At 26.9% G+C, this 27045-nt stretch overlaps 2 protein-coding genes across 7 annotated transcripts; both read left to right on the top strand.

The window, feature by feature from the left end:
* Positions 1-2932: 2932 nt before the first annotated feature.
* On the top strand, positions 2933-7921 carry LOC124937528. 6 transcript variants are annotated; one of them, XM_047477797.1, is made up of 6 exons: positions 2933-2997; positions 3527-3721; positions 4252-4378; positions 4486-5877; positions 6089-6270; positions 6680-7921. In XM_047477797.1, the coding sequence occupies exon 6, from the start codon at positions 6743-6745 to the stop codon at positions 7709-7711; it is 969 nt and encodes a 322-aa protein (XP_047333753.1). In that variant the 5' UTR covers positions 2933-2997; positions 3527-3721; positions 4252-4378; positions 4486-5877; positions 6089-6270; positions 6680-6742; the 3' UTR covers positions 7712-7921. The 6 variants fall into 6 exon arrangements, with proteins under 6 accessions (XP_047333753.1, XP_047333754.1, XP_047333758.1 ...); XM_047477798.1 differs by lacking the exon at positions 2933-2997 and adding an exon at positions 3083-3137; XM_047477802.1 differs by lacking the exon at positions 2933-2997 and having other exon boundaries at positions 3218-3721; positions 4486-4616; positions 5825-5877.
* Positions 7922-23553: 15632 nt separating this feature from the next.
* On the top strand, positions 23554-25802 carry LOC124938866 (aspartic proteinase 36-like). The gene is made up of 9 exons (XM_047479391.1): positions 23554-23816; positions 23919-24048; positions 24249-24487; positions 24686-24907; positions 25008-25173; positions 25251-25324; positions 25398-25474; positions 25557-25643; positions 25717-25802. The coding sequence occupies exons 1-9, from the start codon at positions 23554-23556 to the stop codon at positions 25800-25802; spliced, it is 1344 nt and encodes a 447-aa protein (XP_047335347.1).
* The last annotated feature ends 1243 nt before the right edge of the window (positions 25803-27045 follow it).

Raw genomic sequence — 27045 nt, 5'->3', positions numbered from 1 at the left:
GACAAGCAACTCTGAGTGACTAGCAACCTTGATCACAACAAGCGAAATCGCGAGCTTGATATCGTGTCGATCGTGTTGTTCTTTCCGTTTGTGTTGATCATGCCGATTGTTTCGTTCGTGCCGATCGTGCCGTGAAATCTCCTGCTTTGTTAAAAATTCAATCTCTAGAGCTTTTCTCTCTCTTTCTTGATATTTCCGATGCATAATGTTAATTAATATTATTCATTGCTTAATTTGTGAATGTTTGACGATTCATATTATTAACGGATCAAGACACACATTAGAGCGTGTTGAGCCTAGCATGGATGACATGATGCTATGTCTAATAATAAGAAAGGAAAAGACTATACACAATTAAAAACAAAGTATTAATTTAATATTTATAAAAACGATGTTAATTTGGATAGATACTTTTAATGGTCAACTTTTGTTTAAAAAAATGTCATGCAAAATGATATAAATGAGAGTCGTTTTAACTCACTAATGATAAAAAAAACAAATTTTAACGAGCGTAAATATTTTCCAAAAGATCAATGAGCTCTCTAATTTCCTCAACTGATTTATACTCAATGAAACATCCCCGATTGTCATACTTTTAACGTTTTAAAGTTCAATTAAGAAACCAGAAAAATAATTTTAAATGGGTAATTTCTACGCATGTGGGTCTTTTAAAATATAAAATAGAGTCTTTAATGATATAAAGGATGTGGCTAGTGATTAAGAACTATTTGTTCATTCCTTATTTAAGCCTTTTTTTTATCCAACTTTAGTTTTGTTTTAGTTTAATTTACATTAAAATTGTTTCTTGCCTGAAGTACAATTATACTACCACAATATATAGAAAGGACTACTGCAATATTGATGGACCATTAATAAACATATGTCAATCATTTCTATGTATATATTATGCAATACCACAGTATATTGAAAACAGTATATTGAAAGGACTACTGCAATATTGATGGACCATTAATAAACATATGTCAATCATTTCTATGTATATATTAAGCAATAGTGATAGACCATTAAAAATTTAAACGTATATACTTATACAATTAGCTTACTTAGACGTATGTACTAATAAAAGATTATTTAAACGTATGTACTATACAAAATTGGCTCATTTAGCCTCTTTTAGTAATTATGGTTAACTTTTATTTTTAAATTTATATATTTATTAGTTAAATATTAATATATTTTCTCTGTCCTTTTTTATTAATTAAACTAATTAATTTATTTTATTTTTATTTTTTATTATTTTAATATTAATTTCTCTTTTATATGTCATTTTTCATTTTTTTTATTAGTTTTTATTTTTTATATTTCTTAAATTTTTATTTTTAAAAAATTATTTTTTAAAAAATTATTTAACAACTTATTTATAAATTTATGTTTTACTGTAATATTTAATTTAATATAAACAAAAATAAAATTAATGATTTTTTATTTAATTTTTATTCACGAACTTAGTAGTATTGTTTTGTCTAATATTTGATTATTACTCTTTTGATGTTTGATGAATAAGTTTTTATTATTATCTAATTTTTAATTTTTAATTAATTTATTTTTGTGTTAAAGGATTTTTATTGTGGAAATGGTTTTCATTGTTAAAAGGATTTTTATTGTTATATTCAATCATTGGGACTAAACAATTTTAAAATAATTAATAATCAATGTAAATATAAGAAAAAATATAAAGTTAAAATAATTAATGATGAATGCTCATGTATAAATAAAATTAAAATAATCAATAATCAATATTCATATATAAATAATAATAAATTATAAAAAAATAAAAAAAATAGAAGGTTCATTTATTAGTAATAAATGAAAAGGATTGAGAGAGAAAATATATTAATATTTAATTATTAAATATATAAATTAAAAAATAAAAATTAATCATGGTTTACTAAAAGTACATACGGTATATTATTAGTACATACGGTATAAGTGAGTTAGTTGTACAAGTAAATGAGTCAATTTTTGATACTATTTAAATTTCCTTTTATTAGTACACACGGTATAAGTGAGTTAGTTGTACAAGTACATGTGTTTAAGTGATTTTTTTTTCAACTATATTTCTATAATTAAATTAATTTCAAATCTATTTAATTATTTTCTTATAAGTATTATATATATATATATATATATTTATATATATATTAACTTATAAATACTATTTAAATATACTTTGATATACCAAAATTTTAAAAATTTTATACCTTTACCGTACCAATAGTTACGGTATTGGTATCTTACTTTACCTTTTTTCGGTATACCTTAAAAGTTCATATTTTCGATATATTACGGTACGGTATTTTCGATATACCTTTAATATCCATAATTTTCCCCACCCCTATACTCACACATTAATAAGGACAGTTTGATTAGAAAAAAACATCCATTTCCAATTATATATATATATATATATATATATATATATATATATATATTTAAAATATAATTATTAAATAATAAATACTAATTGATATATATAATGCTAATAAATAATTTTTAAACTATATATTATAAAATTAACAAATCTGTAAATAAACAACTTTTATTATTACTTTTGTTAAAAGATAATTTTTATATTTATATTTCATTGTTATAATTTAAACTGAATCAAAATTTGATTTATTAAAAATGAAAATAATACTCTTTATTTATTTAAGAAATAGTCAGTTTTATTAATAAATTGAATTATAGTATAAAGATAATGATTGTTATGCCTTTTTTATCTGGTTTCTTTTGATTTTTTTTTTCTGAACTTGTAATAATTTTTTATAATATGATTATTATTCTAATTATTTAATCATAATTAATTAAAATAATTTTATTATTTTTTATTAAATTTAAATTTAAAAAATATTCTAATGATTAAAAACCCAAAATAATTTTAATATAATCTTATTTACTGCTAAGTTTTCGACGGCGAGCTGAATTCCGGTAAAGGCGAGATGCACTGCTCGTTCAGAGGACCATTGGAGGTTTTAAGTATGTTCTTGTTTCCTACTAATTTTAGGGTTTCAGTTGGTAAATTATTGCTTAAGAAGAACACGATGTCCCTATTTGTTGTTTTCAATTAGTAAAATGCATTTCCCATGAATTGTTTGGAGAAATTACTAGCTAAGTTGGTAAGCATATCAGATGTTAGGTTGCTTAAGAAACTTTACTGTTATTGTAATTTGCTGGAAGGCTGGTGGAGGAAAGATGGGTCACTGTTTTTAGGCAGATAAAATATGTTGCCAATCATTGGAATCACTTTGGGAAATGCTTTCAGCTTATTTTTTCTTCATATTTTTGTAATTATGGTCTAGGATTGAATTATATTTTTCAGTTCTTAATGAAAATGATCATATGCAATCTAAGATTGCAACTTATTGTACTGTATTTTTGTAGCTATATCTTATGATAGTTTGTAGGAGAAGTAGGTTCCAGTTTTATACAAGGAAACCTAAGTCATCTGTAATTTGGCAAATGTTTTCCCTTGTTCCTCTATACTGAAATTTCAAAGCCTGAACAGGCTTACACCAGAAAATGTACAAAGGGGGTGTAGTAGAAGATAACCAAATGGATCATCATCGCCTCCGGCTTCATGGAATTTATCTCCTTTGCGGTTTTTCTCAATGTTTGACCTGCCGTGTGTGGAAGCCACTACTGTCAGAAATCATTTGTTCTGAAACACAAAGACAAGACTGGTGCAGATTGTTCATCACAGGTTAGGGCAGTCAAACCATCTCCCATACAAGTTCTCTGCAGTTCATTAATCTGAATGTGGAAATAAATCAAAATTTTGAAATCTCAAAAAATGGTCTTTTGTTGTAGTAGTTTTTTTTTTTTCTGGAGAAAGCTGCAATCAGTAGTATTTCGCTGAATTTCAGTGACATAGGAGGATGCTGCTTTGAATATATTTTCTGTGGAATTTAAGTGTCCAAGATTGAGAATGTTCTCATTTTACTTCATTCATAGTCTCCTTCCAATCTCATGGATCTACTTAATATCCTTGAACATGACATCTTGTATAAACATACTAAACATTTGTACAGTATGCAGTATACTATATCATGTCAGTCACGTTAACATAATGTATCTCTTTCTCTTTTTTCTTTTGTTATAATTTTGTTTCTTTTTACAATTCCTAACGTGATAACTCATTTTCTTTTTGTTTTATACAAAGCCTTGCACCATTGGTAATTGAATGTGTATTATCCCAATCCTGAAGTTCTGAAAACAATGAGTTGTGTACAGAAATATTGCAGACAAGCAGGTTGAACAGTAAGCTTCTTGAGGAATGCCAGCACTTTTTCTAGCTCTGGCGACAAAGGGTTGCAGAAAATATATCTGTTGAAATCACACATCCCAAAATTTTCTCAAGGTTAGACAGCAAAAAAGTTTAGTAAATACGGTTTGTACAAGACTGGCAAAAATAGTGTAGTATATGTACCCTATCTGCTGTATTTGTTCACCAGGATTCTTTTGCAGAAATCATCAGCGAAGATGCAAATGAAATTTTCGGGTGGGAAGTCTGGGTTATCTTCTATAAGCATGATAAATGGAAATGCTGGTAAAATTTTCATTGGAGATAATTCAATGTTACAGCAACCAGATAGATGGTATGATGTGAAAATATGTGGTCCATTTCCATGAATTATGCTAGCAACTCCAGATTTCTCTGTGATCTAGTATGACATCCATCCTTTCTACCTAGTGAGGTCATGACGGTTGGATGTTGTGCTAGCATCCTCTGTAGTGGTCACAGAAAAAAAAATCCAATGGAGATGGCAACTTCTATCAATCTTTTGTTATTTAATCATCGGATGGACTTCCAAAAATATGGCATTTTCACTTGGAATTTTGATTGTTTATAATTTATTATTAAAATGTAGTCAAGGTAGACTACCAAGGCTAGAAAATACTAATAATTGTTTTTGTTGTATAAATAGGGTTGATCTAAATACTAGAAAATACTAATCATTGATTTTTGTCGTAGAAATGGCACTTCACATCACACCAAAGGTAGATAGTCGACAAATTATAACCGTTTTCATTGAAGCAACTTTTAAGAGCTTTTCGTCAGGTTCTATCAATTAAGATTGCATATAATTGTGGCATAAAATGGAAAAGGTGGTTATTTGGCGGCAAGTTGATAAAAGCTCCACTAACTTGGTGAAATTCTCTTATGTTGGAAATTACATATTTGATAGAAGAATACAGCATTTCATGTTTATTGGTTTGTGAATATAGAATTTTCTTTTTAAGAAAACGTGCATAGATTTTAACTTGGTGAAATTCTCTTATGTTGGAAATTACATAATTGATAGAAGAGTACAGCATTTCATGTTTTATTGGTTTGTGAATATAGAACATTCTGTTTGAGAAAATGTGTATAGATTTTATATTTGCCAAAATGGTACACCTAGCAATTTCATTAACAAAGTCACACCCACAATAATAAAATGAGAAAGAATGAATGAAGTTGAGTATAGATTATGGATTATTATTTGAACTTTGGATAAACTAATGAAAAGTAGATAAATGCTGAGATGATGATCCAACATTGCATTTACAAACTTTATACTACTAGTTTTGGTTACCCAATTCCTTGTTGAAGTACTCACTTTTTGTAGCTCGTCACATTTCTTTAGTTTTTCCCATACTTAATCCTAGTTAAATCAGGCAGGCTCCATTTTCAGATGGAGAAGAAAGAGTTTGGAAGTCTTTGATGAACATATATTTGGTTCAACTTTATGCTGTCTTAATCCAAGCAACAGAACAATTTTGTAGCATTTGCCAACACATACTGACGTGTCTTTCTGTTCAGACGCCTTTGCCCTCGCTTCAAGTTTGACACGCGTAAATGTTTTAAAATGCCAGGTAATTTGAATAAAAGATAGAATTTCAACCAGATTGCAGTAATCCCAATTCATTACAATAATTACCACCTTCCCTAAGATAATATTTTTCTTTAAAAAGATTCCAAAGTTATTACAGCTTTTCAATCTTATATGGGAGGCGAATTGAATATGAAATAAATAGATAAAATTACTGTTTTTAAGTGGTTGAAGATATTATTTTCCTTTTTCAGTTAGCTATAAATCGGAGTCTTGCTCTTTAGGATTATCACAGTGGTTGGGTACGCAATTAAAAGCAGCATCGTCTCTCAAATGGGCTCTTCAAGAACATTTTGTTGAGACCCATGGTTTCCTCAGTCCTCAAAGATACAGAAAGAGAAGAAGAAAGCGGTGCTTGTTTCTGAATTACCTTCAGGTCAGCTTGTCTTGTTTGCTGTGCATATCAATTTCTCTATTCACTAATCTTTTCTGTAGTTTAAAACAACATTTTTTTTAAAAAGAAATTAAGGGTTTGACATTTATAAAGCCAACTTTAAGATCCCATTTTCTATTTTGGAAATGACTAGTTGCATGGAACCAGAGAATGAGCTTATATCATGATCTGTTGTAGCTGGTTCTTTTCTGTAGTTTGAAATAAATTTGTTTTACAGAAATTAAGGTTTCCAACTTTAAGAATTAAGACCCCCATTTTTTATTTTGGAGATGACTAATTACATGGAACCAGAGAATGGCCTTATATTTTTTGTTGACTTTTCCTTTCTATTTTTTTCACGCTTCTCGGATTGCTAATGGCTTCACTATCAAATTTGTCTGGTGTGAAACAGATTTGCCCAATTCATAGGAACCTTCCCCCTGATTTTGTTGTATCTGTATAATTTTCCAGTAAGATGAATCTTTTCATGACTGCTGTTCCATCTTCATCTGTATCCCTAGAAGAGTTCAAGAGTTTGCATTCAAATGATAGGGACCTCTACGCCGTGCTTATAAATGACCTGGGGCGTGATTCGCTTGAGTCTATGAGGATCATGGCCCTTTGGCTATGGCTGGAGCAGTCTGGATTCAAGAGTGTTGTGAAGAAAGCCCTGTCCTTACCCACATTTCTTATCAATGAACTTGCAAATGAAGCTGTCATATGCCTTAAACTCATTGAAAACAATGAAGCTGTCATATGGCTTTGCTCACCTGAATCCATAGACCTCTCACTGACCAAAAGCTTAGTTTACAAGGAAATCTCAGCCATGTATTTTCACGAAAACCGGGTATTGATTGTCAAAGGAATGACCAAGATTATTAAGGATGTTTGTGTCAGGACAATGAAGGACATCATGGAGGAAGCCATGGAGAGAAACCTCATCCACCATATGAGCTTGATGGATATGAGCAGCCCCATGCCCTCCACCACTAATATTAGTAGGAATACAACAAGGTTCTTGTTCAATCTTAATGCAGGTGGGTCCCAGGGTCGAGAGGAAGTGCTGCACCCGGATGAAAGGACAATGTTTGTGACGTTCTCAAAGGGCTACCCGGTTACTGAAATGGAGATCAAAGGATTCTTTACATGGGTCTATGGGGATTGCATTGAGTCTCTATACATGCAAGAAGTGCTTCCTGGAGAACAATCTTTGTTTGCAAGAATTGTGTTTTATTTGCCTGTTGCTATTGATATGATCCTAAATGGTGCAGACAAGGCTAAGTTCACCATCAATGGCAAGCATACGTGGATACGCAAGTTTGTGTCCAAACGTCATATGTACTATTCTTCTTCATCATCATCATACTTCATGGATTCAACTTCAGTGCCATCGAGTATCAACATGGCTCCTTATAACAGACGCCTATTCTCTCGGTTCATGTAGGCTTGCGTTATCATTTTCACTTTTTTATTTTCAATTACTAGTCCCCAACCACAACCACAGACATTTAATGGTTTCAGCATGATGATTATTGTATTAATCTAGACAAAGACACCCTTTATTTGTTAATCATTTAATATTGATTGTATCAATAAGTTTATTTCAACTTATTCAACCGTTCTTATTATGAGATTTGTTAATTGAAAAGTTTTTTAAGACTAGCGATTAAAAAACCAAACCAACCCGAATACATTTGATAATCATCTAAATATTATATGTATTGCAATTGGCAAGAAAGTAAGAAAAATTGATAATCCTTGAAAGAGATTGCAAAACATGAAAGAGATTACAAAAGTTTAACGAGTCTGATTTTAAGTAAACTCTTAAATAAGTATCCTTACTGCATATTTCCGTCTTGCCTCTGCCGCTTCAAATTAAGCAAGAATTTCTGCACTTGAAATCGTTCAAGAGTTTGCGACGATTTGTCGAAGAATATAAATAAATTTTAATTTCTAACAGGATTAAAATCGAATTAAATGTAAAGTTTAGTACAACAGTATTCACCCCCTTCTATTGTTATAGTCGATCCTAACATTATACAAATTTGAAAGCTTGTTGCCTTTAACAACAACTATTAATCCCTCATTAACCTTCTATTCACCACTAGAAAAAGAATTACAAAAGTCTTCATCATCCAATATTCTAATCGATAAAAGATTGAAACGAATATTAGGAATATGCTTAACTCCTTTAGAACAAGAGTAGTGTCATTGATCATCTCAACACAAACATTACCAATTCCAACTATTTATGTTTGACTAGTATTTTCCATACGAGTAATACCAAAATCATCAGCCTCATATGCTGAGAAAAATCTCGTCATGATGTAGCATGAGTAGAAGCATAAATATCTATAATTTAGTCCATCTCATCACAAGACACATTAACATTCTTAGCATCATTATTACAAACAATAAGTAAATTATCAATAATAGAAACATCATCATGATTTTTACCTTCTTTGTGGTTGGAAGTAATGGTTGTGTTCTAATTATTTTCTTGTTCTCTTTCTTCAATTTAAAACATGATATAACCCTTTAGGCCATAAAGATGTCACTCAACATTTGCCCACTTATTTTAAGCCCCATGAGATTTGTGACAATTACTTACATCTTGTCATTTATTTCTCCCTTAGATTATGTAATCAATACCTCAAATTCTAAAGAACAGTATTGTGGCTTCTGTCTTATATCTTCATTCAGCACACAACTAAATTCTTTAAGAGAACACCATTTAGAGTAGAATTGGACAAAGTCGTTCTAAAAGTCTTCCATGAGTTAGGTGGAGTACCAAGTAACAAAACCTTGTATTTCGTCATCAAAGCTGAGTTTTGCCGTTTCTAATTGATTAATATTTCCCACAAAAGTATTCAAGTGGTCAATAATCGAAAAATTAACTTAATACCTTAAGGACATAAATTATTTTTTTTATTTTTTATTTTTATCAAAAATAGCTTGTTATTACTTGTCTTTCTCTCATACAATTCTTCAAGTTTAGTTCAAAGGGTACGAGCATCAGTAATAGAGATCACATGGTTCATAACATTGTTATCAACCCATTGACGAATATAACCATATACTTGTCTGTCCAAAAAATTCCAATCATCCACATTTTTCTGCAAATTTAACAAAAAAAAAAAACACTAACAAATGAAAACTTTTCACACACATCAAATATTCCTTTTTAGCCTTCTAGATTTTATAATTAGAATCATTCAAGCTCACCATTCTAGATGTGTTATTCTTCATCCTTATAATCGAATAAACCAAGCTCTAATGCCACTTTAACAGGAAAATGTATTCTTCAAAAGATAACATTTTTCCAATTAATTGAGTATAAAGATTAGCAAAACGAAATGAAAATTAATCTATAATGCAAGACAAATTTTAGCGTGGAAAAACTTTTCTTCAAATCGAGAGTAAAAACCCACGAGACCTGAACATGCCACATAATAGTTCAATATTATCAATAAGGTTACAAGTAAGAGTTTATTCTACATATAACCAAACTAAAATCTAATCAATTGCATCAAACTCACACAACAATCTTGACAATAACAACTACGAACAAAAAAGAGCAAGATCAACCAACTATACCAATTCTAAAATTCTGGGTTTTTGGAACTAACTTAGAAGCCTCGGAATACGGATCTTCACTGTTTAGAACATAACATAAAAAATATCCAACAAGCTGTCAAAGTTTGAAGTCGATCAAATGATGCAAACTACGGCAAACAAAATTCTTCTACATTTGCTACATCAAATCCCTATATATGTTTTGCTTTGTCCTCGCTCTAGTTCTGATCTCAAAACTCAGATAACCTAGATGAAAAAAATAATGTCCCTTCATATTATATAACGTGGGCCTAAATAAACCTCACACCAAGTGTAATCTCTCCAAATAGGAGGACAAAGCCCAACATCAAGCTTGGTGTTTAAGATATATTCGGGCTCGAGCTTGGCTCAAGCACGGTTCAAGCTTTTAAGATAAAGTTCGAACTCGAGTCATATGTATTTAATTAGGCTCATGAGGCACTTGCGATAGGCTGGTAAGAGAGCTCGTTTAGATTATGGTACACAATCTAGGGTTGTACTTTAGAATAACAAAAGCCCAAATTAACTAAAGAATAGTATGTGTTGCTTAAATTGGTTCAAGGCAGCTCCAAATCTTCACCTAATCATGTAGTTTTCAATGGACGCATTTTAGAGCTCACATACACACATGATATCGCAATGGTTTCTTAGGGTTTTTGTTGATTTTGCCTCCCTCCTACAGTCATACAGTCTTCGTCTCTTAGCAAAAGAAAATGCAGCAATCGTTCTCGTCTCCAGTTAGGGCTCCTCATGAGCAGTTTCTTCTCCGAAGACCTCTCGTCTTCGCTCCGTCTTGATCGTTTATCAAAGTTCAAAGAAGATCCTCAAGAATTGTTTCCCGCTTGTATTCTCTAGTAACCCTCCCTTATTTTTTTCTTACATCCCTCTCTTTTTCTAAACTTTTTATGGATTAATTAATAAAATACATTTCTTTATAGTTTGGTTGGGCTAGTTTAAATTGAGCATGCAAAAATAGTTAAATAATCCATAAGACAAATTTGAAATCTAGTTATTTATTTATAAATATATCTATATATATTTTCATATGCCATATTATTTTTTTAATTTTTCAATATTTGTAATAATTAATTTGATGTACGATGGATACAATATCGAATAAAATTAATTATTATACGGTATATCTACCGAAATAAAAACATGATTTGTTATAATGATTTACATGTTGTGCGCGTTTAAAATTCGCCCAAAAATATTTGTATAGAAATAAAAGATAGATATATATATATATATATATATATATATATATATATATATATATATATATATATCTTCAAATTTATTAAATAAATAATAAAATAAATCAATGAGAACATTGATAAACACCTATTTTTGGAATTTAGAATCGCCACCTAATTGTTTTTACAAAATTAGGAAAATAAATCTTTTGGTGAGTAGAACAATAACACATTTAGAAAAGAAACTATTATGGGTTCGGTGTTTAGTTAATGTGAAAAAGAATATCAGCGTTATGTCTCACGTGTCCGTAAATACGGTCTCTACTTAAATATTTTTGGTCATTTTTAGAAGTATGTTACACCTCTTTAATTCATTATTTTGTCAAGTCCTAATAGGTGTCTATAATAAAAGAAATAGAAAAAAATAAAAATGAAATTATTGTATGAAAATATTTTTTAAATCAGTTTTTTTTACAAAAGGACCTAAACACAAAAATAAAAGAAATTAAATGAATGAAATAAATAAATAAAAGCAAAGAAACAAGTCTCTAGAAGGACCATTTGGCCGGTTCAAGGGCAGGCCTAGGTCAGGGTTACCGATTGGTTTGCGGTTTGGATATCGTATGTGGGCTCGAGTATAGAAGCGGGTCGTGGATAGGGGTGAACAAATGAGTAAAACCAATCCATTTTTTCCGATCCGTATTAAATCCAAACTAAATTTATCAAATCCGTAATCCAAACAATTTTACTAATCGGATACGGATTGGATTGAAAATGGTTTAGATAATTCAAACTAAAAAATATTTATATATATCAACTTAAAATTAGTCAACAATTTTTTTTTTTTAAAAAAATTAATTTTTTTTAATATTTTTTTTAATATTTTTTTTTAATATTTTTTTTTAATATTTTTTTTTAAAATTCAAATTTTTTATTATTATTAAATTTAAATCTGAAAAATACAAAAAAATAAAAAAAAAAATAATAATAAAAATAAAAAATAAAAATAAAAATAAAAATAAATATAGTTGTCAAAAGTATGATAAGTAAAATATATATTATATTAGAATGAAATTTAATTTAAAAAAAAAAATAAAAAATATATTTTTATATAGATAGTTTGGATAATTTGGATAATCCTAATCCAGTCCGATTTAATTCAATCCGAACTCAATTCGATCCGATCTCAATCCGATCCGATCTCAATCAAATCCGAAATATTCAATCCGAATTAGTATTTAGGATTCGGATTGAATTGGATTTCGGATTAATCCACCCAATGCTCACCCCTAGTCGTGGAAACAATTATTAGAGTGATTCAGACTGATGAGTGTGGTTTGTCTTCTTCCTCCAGTAGTCGATGTTTTGGCCAGAAATGGGATTTTCAATCTTCCTTCTATAGTTTCTCATATTCACACCTAAATGTTCCCCACATCATAGAGAATCAACCTAGCCTAGGTGGATCTATCCTAAAAAAACCCGAAAGTTTGGCCGGAAAAACAATATATAAGTAAACTCATTCACATCTGTTGAGAAATCATCCACTATATCAAATGGGTATACAATATTGTTCAATACAAGCCTATAAATGTATATAAAGCCTAGGTGGATGTATCCTAAAAAAACTCGAAAGTTTGGTGGAAAACAATATATAAGTAAACTCATTCACATCTCATACCAACTCAACTTACACTAGTCGAAATATATTTGACATTCAAAGTTAAACCAAAACATAAAATCAAACCGAAAGCTTTTAAGAAAAATGTAACACAGGTTCAATCAACTTGGATTGACATTTTTAATCGCCATTTTTTTTAAGTAGAGGCGCAAGAGTGACTGAGCCGGACTTCAATCTCAGAAGTTTGAATTTGGGTCTTCAATTATACCGCCTACCAACTAAAATTAAACAATATAAGTAACGCCAAAATCATGCAATGAGACTACTAAACATATCAATTCTAGTAAAATGAAATCATAAACACAATGGACTAAAAAAATAAGAAACTTCAAACTTTTAATCAATACTGGAATTAAAGTAAAGCCTATATATAATCAATTAGAATAACTTCTAATGCCTAAAGGAAACAATGCTAGACATCACAAAAATGAGACATAAAATTACGACCAAGCTAAAAAAAAGAGAAGATCCTGCTCATGGGCCTTGAAAATTGTTCCCATGGGCCTGAAAAATGATCTCACAACTTAAAAAGTAAAAATAAATCACCTATAGAGAGAGAGTTTACAACATATATATATATATATATAATTATTAATAGTTTAAAAATAAAATGAATTTACCAATAGTTTCAAACATATTAATTGAATAGGTTGTATATGATCTAGCTATAATAGTTTAACTCTAAATTCTAGCGATTTAGAAAACTCGGCTCCAACACATTTCCTCATGAATAAAACAAATTATAACATCTTCCAGTTATCGTTAAGTTGAACTAAATGTAATATAAACCATCAAGATATTTTAAAGATGTAAAATTTAAAAAAGATATCTCACATAAATATTGTTAAGTTGAAACTTAATAATAGATGTGTAAAGATAAGCATCTCATACAAGATTATGAATATAAGTTAGTTTTATTCATTTTTCTAATCACTCGATCTAGGTACTATACAACACTTAATTTATAAACATTTTTGGATCATTAAACTTAGATTATCATGGATTGTTTAGCACATTTTTTAATCATGTATGAGATTACATTATTTTATATTAGTAATTTTAGTGTGTTATTTTATTTGGATTCAAATAATCTTATGAATTGTATTTAATTTTCAGCCTATAAGTAAGTATTTTTATTGATGAAAGCATTCTCAGTTATAAAAGTTCACCTCATTTGTCATCGTCATGAAAAATTGTGTTTTTTAATATATATATTTTTTTGTTGATTTATACATTATTTTTATTGGTTTATTTATCATCAAATTTAAGAGAGTTGAGGCAACACCATATTATATGACAGTTGATAATAGTCACAAACAATTTCATATTCAAAATTTATCTTAATATCAATTCATCAGATTACTTTAATTTATCAATTCTTATTCTTTTTATATTATTAATATTGTAATCTACTAGTAAGTAATAATTAAAAAAAAAAATTATGCATTAAATTGTTAATTTTTAATGATTTGTTTTTATTATACATGTTGTTTTGCCTACCTAGGCTGTTTTTCAATAGATGAAACATGTTTGTAGAAAATAAATGTTTTGTGATGTATTTCTCAATTATAGGGCAGATACAGAACTATGTAGGGGCTAGGGTGAAATCCACCTTAAAAAATATATTAATAATGGTTTTTACATACAAATTCGTCGTTACCCTCTAATTTCTTATTTTTTTAAATTTAATACACTGTTTTTTTTTTATCTAATTTAGAAAAAAAAATTATTTTTATCCACTCTCGTTTTATCTATAATTTTATCGTTATTTTTTAAAATTCTTTTCAAACTTTTTTCAAGTATACTCTAACTTGAATTTCTGGATCTGTCCCTTGTTATAAGGGATTCCTACCTGATTATAAATGATTCCTAATGACTTCCTCAATTTCTAATGATTAATTAATCTTTCAAACCATTAAAAGATTGAGAAGATGGTTATAGTCTTAATAATATTTCCTTTTAATTCAGTGTCTTGCTATGTTAAATCCTTTAAATAGTAGGTTTATATATACTTTAACTCTAAGATATCCATTGTTATGAATCAAATATACTGACATGGTTCAAATTAAGTTAACTAAAATTTTAGAAAACAAAATGATTTTTAAAAGAATAAAACAAAAATTAATATCAAACAATTTTTATAGGTGCAATGTAGTGATGCAAAATTGTATAAGATTTATTCCATTTGAAAAGTCAATTATCATTTCTTTATTATTTAGGCAACTATGAATTGGTTTCAAACAAAACAATACTAAGAACATGTTCTGCATAATGCTTGTAGCCTTTTATAGCCGTGTGTGGCTAAAATAGGACTCCGACAAATTTGCTTATTCAAAATAATATATTATTATATATAATATACAATGTAAAATGCATTGTATACAAATAAATAAAATACTAATAATATAAATTAACAAAAAATATTTAATTAAATTAGTAAAGATAGATCATAGACATTAAGATGTTGACATAGATCTTGCATAATATCAACCATAAGGATCGAGTCGGCCCCGAGTTTTGGGCTGACCCAGCCCCCGTTAGAAATTAGCTCGATATTTTTTTGTTGTCCTAGGTCGAGTTAAAAAATTTAATAAAAAAATGATTTTTGGTGAGGTTTGAACCCATAACCAAAACAAAGATTTTAATTTTTTATCCAGAACCACTAGACTACAATATCTTATGTTCAAAATTGCAATATATTTAATTAAAACCTTAGTATTTTTAATAAATGGACTACCGTAGAGAGTGGGCTGCCCTAGCCCGAGGGCTTGCCGGGCTTACCTAGGGCCGGTCCTGCATAAGGAATATGATTTGTGTTACAGCAACACCAAAATGCATGACAATGAGACGTTTAAAATTAATAAACTAATATAATTAGCATAAATATTGACATAATCTTCCATAACAATGAGACGTTTAAAATTAGTAAAGGAGATGATATTTCACAAATAAAAACAATTATATTTAGGTGGACATGCTATATATATAATTCTAACATAATTAATTAAAATTAAATATTCTAATTAATATAATTAGCATAAATTAAGATTGACATAATCTTTTCATGATGATATAATGATGAGACTAAGATCACCTCTTACGTCTTTAATACAACTAGTGTAACCTCCCAACTTGTTTCCTCTCATCCTTTCAATGTCATCATACCAAGGAAAAATCCTATACTAGAAGTTTACATTTGTGATAATGTTAAATGAAAATTATAAATAGGTATATATTAATTAAATCTTTTTATGTATTTATAAAATTAATTTGAAATAGATTTAAATATTATTAATATTTGAAATTGTAATTTCTGTTGTAAAACTTGCTAAATTGGCCATTAAATATATTTTAATATGTAACATTATCTTGGATCTGGCCCAAAAATCACAATGTACATTTGAACACCAAAGTCCAAACAACACTTGATTTTAACATTTTCAAGTAAGCCCAACATGACGAGTTAGTAATCACATATGAGATTAAATTATTTAATACCATTAGTTGTATGTAATTACTTTCAGATTGAGATCATCATTCTTTTAGAAAAAAGGAAGATTGAAATAAAGTTTTTTTTAAATGAAAAGATTGAGATATGTTTGTAAATATCTGATAATGTATATTCCATAATCAATATTCCACATCTTATAACTAAGCTTAATAAATTTTGTTATTAATAAAAAAAACTACAAAAATAGTAAAACACATTGATAATAATAATTTCAAAATTTTCTTGATAAATAAAAACAAAATAATTAAGTTGATAAATTAATATATTTTAAATATGAGACAGATTCTTTGATTATTTGAATAGGTTCAATATCGGAATATAATATATCAATTTTTATTTGTTCAAAACCTTATATTCAATTAAATATTATCATTCAAAATAAGATAATAATAATTTAATCTATAATATCATGCAATAAATTCATATAAAAGTAATAAATTTGAGATTAAAAATGTAACTTGTAAAATAATTCAAATTTGTTGAGGCTCTATTTAATTTGATAATATCATTTATTAAAAATAATAAAAAATGTATATAAGAGTCCCTGAAAATAGATGGGTAGTAGCATTTTACACCTTTTAAATAAATGAGTTAAAAAGGAGACGATATATTAAGAATAAGAATAATATAGAAATGAGACTAATTTAAAGAATGGTTTAGGATAAACGCTGCCTTACTTTTCAAAAGTTATTATATTCTTTCTTTTTTCTACTCAGATGATTTACTAAAATGGATCAATTTCTTATTTTCAAAATAAAAGGTTTGCAGATATTGATGCATACTTATAAAAATAGCTGAGTGGATGGCCAATAATTTTGTAGTTTTTTCATAAAACAACTTTACAATAACTAAAATAAAATCAATCCCACATCAAACATTTTGGTACCATATATATAACCTTTTAAAAACAAATTATTAATTGATATTTATATATCTTGTTATGTTTGGATTATAATTTTCACATTTGAGAGAAATTTACAAACCATCAACTCCTTCCAACATCGGCTCATGTCTTTTATGGTCTCGATATTTGAGTGCAATCTCGACATTGTGAGTTATAAATGTCATCTCTAAGCTCATAACCATATTTGTGGTTTCAGTCATATCAACGACGATACATTTTATAAACACAATTCAAACAAAGGAAAATAAGCTAGTGTTAAACTTGAACAAATTATACAATATTGTAATTGGTAGCATATATAGTGAGTGGTTGATCACTCTAACTATGGTAAAATTTGGAACTATAGTTAATTTAACAAGTTTAGCTTCTCCATTTTAGGAATTTGCACTAATAAATTAACAAGTGAGCTATTTAAAAAAACATTTCAAAAAATTAGTATGAAATATGCATGAATATGTTATACCAAAAAACATTGGAAATAATTTTAATAAAATATTTAAAATTAAAATAAGAAATTCAGAATACATAACTTCTACTAATCTCCACAGATTTGTGTAAAAAAATCTCATAAGATTATTTATAATCAACAATATTGCTTCTATGAAATTTTTAGAGAGAATATATTTATAAGATTAAGGAATTGTAGGAGAAAAGGACTATTTTAAAAATAATAATCTTTTAATTATTAATCTACTATATAAACATGTCATGGAAAATTCAAATCATAAATTATGAGAAAAGATTACTTAAGTTAGTTAAATGAAAGTAACTTATGCTATAAAAAGAAAATCAACAAAGATATTATGAAAGATGTAATAGAAATAAAAAAATCAAACTTCTAAAAAAAATACATTAGAAGGCATTTTAATTTGTCCAATTATTTTACTATTTTCACATTAACTTGACTTTTCATTCTCCATATTAATATTGTGTGAAAGAAATTAATTAAACTCTAAAATAAAATCATAGATTTTAAATAAGTTTGGGGTTAAATTAAAAGTTAACTCAACTATATATTTATTTGAAAGAAGATCTTATGTATGATGCAATGAGCTAAAATATGTTATTTTTATTGAAAAAATTGTGTATTTAATCTTATTTTATAATAAATTTTAGTATTCATGATTATATGTTTATTTTGAGTCTCTTTGTATTTTGATCTGTTTTGATCCATATAACATACACAATTTTAAACTAAAAAAAATTCATTTCAAAATATTTAAATAACTTACTTTAATTAATAAAACATTACATAGACTATATATTTTAACTTTTAATAAGCATTTGAAAGTAACTAAAGTCACAAATAAATTTATATATAAAATTAAATATTATGAATTCAATTTTACTAAAACTCTTTAAATTGAATCGGGAGGTTTAATAGGTGTGGTGCTAATTTTTTAAATAAATAAAAAATCATACTTTATAAAATAGATGTGTCGTTCAAATCATATTAAAATATTATACGTTCTAATTAAAAATAGGCATAATTATGAGAGAGTGTGCTATTTAATTAAGACTCTTCTTGGAAAACTTAAATATTAACATAAAAGATAAAATAAAAAATTCATATTAGCCAGTGATTTATTTATTTACTTTTATATAATTTAACTTACTATTTATATTTTGAAACTTTAAAGGCTTTAATGCACCTTTAAAAGGTCTTAAGGAGAGTCTATTTTCCTTTTTCCAAATAAATATCTTGGCTACATACAAGAGAAAAAAAGTCTCCCTACTTTTACTTTGAGTTGTTTTAGTAACTTAAATTGATATCCATTAAGATTTACCTTCATCTATTACAGGGAATTAAAATGGACTATCACTATTATTATTATTATTATTATTATTATTATTATTATTATTATTAAGCTATTAAAGAGCTAGAAAGATCTTCGTTCATTTACAAAAGGGTTGCTTCAAACTAATAGGATATTCTGAGTGGTGGAAAGGGAATAAAGAAGGGAAGAAAATGAAGAACTAAGTTAACATGGCGTCCACTCCATTTAGTTACTGCAGCAGATAAAGCAGAATAGTTCTTCCTCTTTTGAATCATCATTTAGCAGAAATTTTGCAGGTCAGTTTTATTCTAATTTATTTGCTGAAATCCATAACTATTGTAAATCAAATAAATAATTTTTTTTAACTCAAAGAACAGTTATGGATCATTGATATTGGTGCTAGTAATCATATATGTTTTTAAAAATATAATATGTTTGAGATCAAAACATTAGTTGAACCAATTTGTGTATTTCTTCCCAACGAAACAAAAGTTTATATTGATGAAACTAGTAGCTCAAAATGTTTTGAATTGATTCATATTGATGTTTGGGATCTATATAGAGAAAAATCTTTTATAAGTTGTCCTTTTATGCTTACTATAGTTGATGATTATAGTAAGTGCACTTGGACGTTTCTAATTGAAACAAAAGAATGTCAAGAATATATTTACGTTGATTAACATAAATTCCCTGTTTAGTTCGACTTATTTCCGGCCCAAGAAAAAACTTTGCATCTCTTTCAAGTCTTTAATTAAAAATAGATCATCAAGAAACTTTTTGATCTTTGAAATTTCTATCAAAACATTTCTAACAATAAGCATGTCATCAACATTTTCAGTTATCTTTTAAGTTTAACTAGATGTTAATATATATATAAACCATCAACAAATTTAAGTCAAAAATTTAAAGAAGATATCTCAATGAATATTGTTAAATTAAAACTTAATAATAGATGTGAAGATAAACGGAACAGAGTACTTAAACCTTACACCAAGATGAACCTACTATATATAACTTTAACATGATTAATTAAATTAAATATGAGAATGCATGAAAAGTTGGAATAAAATGCAATTATATATATATATGTGTGTTTGGTAATTTTTTTTTTTTTTAAGTCATACTATTAAGGACTTTAATGTTTGTAAGATTATTGACTAATTATTTCTTTATTTAATTATTAATAAATAAAAAAATATTATTTTGATTTATTTAAATTAATGTAAGTACGTAGATTTTTTCACAATAATTATTTGTGGATACACTTTCCTTACAAATATTGCAATCTTGTTTTCCTAAATAGAAAGACAATGAAATTTAAAAATAAAATCTTTTTCTTTGGAGGTGAATATTAACGTGAAAAATGAATACTACTTTAAACAACAAATTGTAATTTGAATAAATATAGGGAGATAGACGTCACTCACCTAATAAGCACGTAGAAAAAATAATTCACGGAAAAAAATGAATTATATAAAAAAATTAATAAAAAGTTATAAAGAGAAAATTAAAGAAAAATATGTCTCAAACTTTACCAAATAGTAGAGAATAAACAAACTTTTGCTGAAAATAAGACTTGTTGAGATATTCAGGGGGTTTTAGTTTAGGTTATCTTAGATGTTTGTTTGTTTGAAACGTATATTTTTCGGATTATAATTTTTTATAAATGATTTTATTATATTTTTAACAAATTTTTGCACATATTTTTATGATAATTGTTCCGACTTTTAAAAATAAATTAAAAATGATTATCCTCTCAGTTGTTAATTATTCCCAAATTAAGCTGAATATTGATACAAAGCTATTAGCGGCAATTCATTTCTCAATTTAATTAAGTTCTCCACTTTTTTTTTTTTTTGTTCTTATCATTCAACTTATAAAAACCGAAGTATCAATATAATTATTTGTTAATTTGATTAAATATTAACATAAAAGATAAAATAAAAAAATCCTTATTAGCCAGTGATTTATTTATTTAATTTTATATAATTTAACTTACTATTTATATTTTGAAACTTTAAAGGCTGTAATGCACCTTTAACAAGGTCTTAGGGAGAGTCTATTTTCCTTTTTCCAAATTAATATCTTGGCTACATACAAGAGAAAAAAAAAGTCTCTCTACTTTTATTTTGAGTTGTTTTAGTAACTTAAATTGATATCCATTAAGATTTATCTTCATCTATTATAGGGAATTAAAATGGATTATTATTATTATTATTATTATTATTATTATTATTATTATTATTATTAAGCTATTAAAGACCTAGAAAGATCTTCGTTCATTATTGTGTATTTTGTTTTCCAAAATAGTGTTGTCATTATTAATAAATATGAATTATTTTATAATATTTAACTTGGATATATTATATTATTTTATAAATATGAAAATTATCGATTAAAATTCAATCAAGTTACTACAAATTACTATATTCTATAAGTATTATATTTAAATTTTATATACCATAGACCATTTTAATAAAATGAATGCCTTTTAAAGTGTTTGTATACATTCAGGATGGCATGCCATTTTGTTGGTTTACATTCAGGATTGGATATATATACTAAATAATATATAGTCTCTCTTTTTTCAGATTTACTTAACAATCAATTTGATATATTATTATTATATGGTTAGTGATGTACACAAACAAATTATAAATATAATCATTATAATAACATATTATGTGAATTAGGATGCTTATTAGGAAGAAAAACAGTCGGTAAGACACATGACTTTAACTTTTAAACTTGTTTTGATTGGATTTTTCCAATATATTAAGTTTTCCTCTAATACTTTTTGGTTCCATTAGTATTTGGGTTTTGAATTTTGGACATATTTTTTCATCATCTAATGCTAAATATTTAATGATTTTAAACATTTTTCCTAATGATTTCACTTGATTATTTAATGTTAAATAATTTATTTATTTTATAAAATAAATATATATGATTTCCTTATTCGTTAATATTCTGCAATCCTAAATAGAAAAAATAAATCTCAAATTATTATAAATGTTTTTTTTTTATCTACGCAGTCCAAAGTTCTAAACACATATGATAAAAATTGTCAAAATTCTATATTAGATCGTTCTAGCTTTCACCCTCCACATATATATATATATATTAGGTTTTATGCTAAATACTTTCCGTTGATCCATTCTGGAAATAAAAATAAAATAATAATAAAATAATGTGGCACAATAATAAGATAATAAATTAATACACTTTCCTAATAAGTAAAGAATTAAATTAAAATACATATAATCTTTAAATTATTATCAAATTAATATTCTTATGTCAGAAATTATATTAGGTTGTTTTAAGTTTCTTCTTATATTCAAAGATTTTATTGTTTTTTTTAAAATAAAATATAAAGATTCAATTTCTTGTTCTAAATCATTTGTTTAATTTGTTCTAGATCATTTCTTAATTTAATTTTATAATTATTTATCTTGCTATTGAGTTTAATTTAGAAAAAACTCCTGCAAAAATACACTTCACAATTTAAGATTACATTAACTAATTTTATTTTCTTTCTAATTTAAATAATTTAATTTTTCTCAACTATTTTACACTAATCTATAATTTATTCTAATTTACTACTAAATTAAAGTTGACATCGGATAGTCTAAAGTTAATGAAAGTGGTTGAATTAAATATTTTAATTAATAGATATCAATTTTTGGTCTAAATTTATTTCAATGTTACCAAATTTTGGTATAAATTTATTCCAGTTTTACCAATTTTTGTTTTATAATTTATTCCAATTTCATCAAAAATTAAAGTTGACAAGTAATTACATGCTCACTTTGAAACAAACCTAGTAGATGGGACTTGTAAAATATAGCAAAGCCCCTCTTATTTAGGCATATTCTTTTTGCTTTAAAGTCAAATGTTGTACAAAATGAATACAATTTCAAAGGTGATGTGAACCTTAATTTGAACTAACAATTCATAATGAAATTTCAAACAACTCCTTAAAAATGAGACTAGCTAGCTAGTGCAATTTTTTCATAAAAACAACTTAATGCCACACACTTTCACACATCAATTCTAAAAGAATTACTTCAAAAATATATTACGTACATCAAACTCATATTTACAACTATTACTTCAAAAGTATATTACGTACACCAAATGTTTCATTATGGCTAAATCAGTTAAAAAATGAAATGTCACTTGGTCCATCATTGTAACAATTATTGGATTTTAAGTAATCCCTAATATGTCACAACATTTTAAGATTTTTCATAATTAGAAACTGAAAAAATCAAACATGTACGTGTGTATGAGGTGGAACATATAAATAAAGGATTATTAGATATGATTCGATCTTATAAAAAAATAATTTTAATTAGTTAATTGTTTATTTTTAATAAATCATGAAAGAAACATTAGTTACAAATATATATATATATATATATATAGACAGAGAGGTTTATAAATTTTTCTTCACAACCTGCTTTTGCTACTTAATTTCTTTCTTCAGTCTTCAGGTAATTCTCTCTCTTTCTTTTAACTTTTCTTTCTTTCTAAGTTAATATGAAATAGAACTCAGTCTGGTCCAGTCTATTAAATAGTTTAATGATTACTCGCATTTCTAAAACAAATTACAGGTTAAAAAAATGGAAGCTATTAATGGACTTTTGCTGATTGGGATGTTAATTTTCACGGCTAACTTTGTATTTGTACTGGCACATGTTGAAAGTAGTACCGATAGAACCTCAAATCAAATTCTAAAGTTGGAGAGAACATTCCCTACAAATGAGGTGGGACTACAAAATATGAAATTTAGAGACCACAAACGTCACAGTAAAATCTTGGAAGGAAACACTATTGGGATTCTCAATTTCTCTCTTAACGGAGCATCTGACCCAAGTCTAGCCGGGTATATAAGTTATATTTAATAAATTAATTAAACACTGAATATTATGTTTCAAAATATGTTTGTTCAACCATGCATGTTTTTTGTTTTATGTTTTCAAAATAGGTTATATTATACCAAAATAAGGTTAGGCTCTCCACCACAAGAGTTTAACGTGGATTTTGATACCGGAAGTGACGACCTATGGATCAATTGCAAACCATGTGTTGGGTGTCCTCGACTTTCCCAATTGGGGGTAAGTGCATTTAAAAAAAATAATAATTATATTGTTTGGACTTTTTTACACTTAATTCATACCATAAATCCATTCAACATGAAGGTTCTATAATTTAATTATATGATGAGTTAAAATTTATGATCATGATCCGTACATGCTCTAAGTGTTTTATATATATATATATATATATTGATTTATTTTTGTTTATGAATTTGCAGATTGAGCTTAATCTTTTTGATCCAGCCATCTCATATTCTGCTAAACCGCTTACTTGTTTGGACAAAGAATGCCCTACATATCATCAATGTGCTAATAAGAATAGATCATGTCGACTTTCGCTTAACTATGGAGACGGAAGCCTGGCTTCCGGTTATTATTTAACTGACATGCTACAGTTTGATACTATTTTGGGACCTTCTAATTTGACGGCAAACTCATCTGCTCGGGTTATTTTTGGGTAAGGACTAATTAATAAGAACATTGATCACATGATTTTTCCAAATAATTGTTTGCTTTTTATATAGTTTTGGATTTTTTTTATGTATTAATTGGTAGTATATAACAAACAATTATGTAGTTTAATTAAAACTCATTTTTTTCTTTAATGTTTTAGTTTTGGTTGATAAAATTAATTTGTCGTCTCTTATCTTAACAGGTGTAGTACACACGATGAGGGGTTAATAAGCCAAGAAGGTAGAGCGATTGATGGGATTTTTGGATTTGGTCGAAGAGAGTCATCGGTTATATCACAGTTGTCATCACGTCGTATTACTCCCAGAATATTTTCTCATTGTTTGCGCGGAGACGGTGGTGGGGTACTTGTTATAGGAGAGATTAGACACGCAGCGATGGTGTATAGTCCGCTAGTGACGTCAAAGTAAGTAACCCTTGTTTACATTTAATAAAATATTTCACCCTTAGTATATATTAATATCTTATAGAACTTATATATTTGATTTGTACTATATATATTTTAGTACGGATCACTACAATATTAATCTTCAAAGCATTAGTGTTGACGGTCATAAATTATCGATCAATCAAAACGTCTTCATCACATCAGAAAGTCAAGGAACATTTGTAGATTCCGGTACAACTTTGTCATATTTGGCGACCGAAGCTTACTACCCATTAATGGAAGCTGTATGTTAATCTTTTATTAAATTTCAACAAGACAACTATTATGAATTTCTTTCTTTATTAATATTTGACTTTTACAGCTAACTAATGCAATTTCGGGACATGCTACACCTTTCATCTTGAATGGACAACAATGCTACAAATTGTCTACCAGGTTTTAAACTTTATTCAAAATACTAATTAAAATATCTACTAGTGTTAATTTCACACTGTGTCCAACCGTGTAGCGGGATTAAATTGTTTCCTCAAGTCACTTTTAATTTTGCGGGTGGAGCGTCAATGTTATTGATGGCTAAGGACTACCTTATTATGAATGAACCAACAGTGAGTTATGAAATTATATAGTCAATCTTATTACTTTTAATTTATTTGATTCAAAATGCTAATATTTAATTATTCTTTACAGGACGGTATTTCATCGATGTGTATCGGATTTCAAAGATCTAATTTTGCAAGCATGACAATTTTAGGAGGTTGAATTTAGAAAATTAGATACAAAATTTCAAAATTTACTTTTAAACTTGTGGAATTGTTTTATGTTTGCAGATTTGGTACTCAAGGATAAAATTGTGGTTTATGATTTGGCGCACCAAAGAATTGGTTGGGTCGAATACAACTGTAAGAAAAATTAAGAAAAGACGACTTTTATATTCGATCACTAGTTTATTGTTAAATTATTTATTTATTTATTTATTTTAATTTGTAGGTTCTGCGGAGATGAATATCTCGACAATTTATGGTAGAGATGACTACAGTGGCGCACCACGAGTTATTATAAGCCGTTTATATTTATTGACCATGTATTTCTTATTTATAATTTTAAGTTAGCTTAAATGCTTATTACATGTATGAATTTAATTACTAGCATATAAAACAGTTGACAATTTGAAAACTTATGGAAAAATGTTAGCAATAAAGTTATAATACCACGGTTATATAAATACGAGCCATTGATTAATTTATAATTATTTTTAACTTTCTTTCTTATTTACTGTGTTTAATATTAGCTTTCTACACTAATATATATATATATATATATATATATATATAATTATTAATTTTAATAAATAATATAAAATCATAAATTAATAATATTTTATTATTTATTGTCTTAAAATAAACTTATTAATTTAAAATATATTATAAAAGTAAAATTAATTTTAAGAGTAAGATGTTATTATTATTAAAATTTGTTTATATTAGGCTATGATTCTGATACAATGTATAAATTAGGGAAATAGATTTAGACGAGAGAATATATATAGTATTTGATAGATGAGAATGCCAACTGAGGCTAGAGAGAAATGAGAAATCAAATCAAATCAAATTTTGCCTAACCTAGAATAATATATGCCTTATATATTGAATTACTAAATAAACTAAACAATATGAATTCAAATCCCAATAGCAAAGGACCCTTTGATTTATTTTATTTATTTAAAACTTTTTTTTTTTTAAATTTCAATATAAAATAACATATAATTAGGATATGATGTGAAAATGACATGGGACTAAATTAATTTTTAAATAGTATAAATTTACTTCTTCCATTTGTTTTCTTAAAATTTTAATTTTTTTTATTATAATAAAATTAAAATTAAAATAAAGTAAGACTATGTAAATATATAACTGTAATCACCGGAGATCCCCTTCGAGCTTAGCAAGTGACATGTGGTATTACGAGGGAAGACCCGAGCTATTTGAGGTTTAATGCATTTCAACCTTGATTTGCGTGGCATAAATCTTTTTAAAATAAAATATTATTTTATTTTTAAATACACAAGGGCTTTAGAAATTATTAATGTAAAAATTATTATTTTTATTCAAATTTTAATAATTTGGGGATTAAATAATAATTTGATTAAAACATGGGTT

Source organism: Impatiens glandulifera, chromosome 5, assembly GCF_907164915.1.
Source record: "Impatiens glandulifera chromosome 5, dImpGla2.1, whole genome shotgun sequence".
NCBI lineage: Eukaryota > Viridiplantae > Streptophyta > Magnoliopsida > Ericales > Balsaminaceae > Impatiens > Impatiens glandulifera.
Note: the sequence above shows the minus strand (reverse complement) of the source record. Positions and strands in the feature narration are given on the sequence as shown.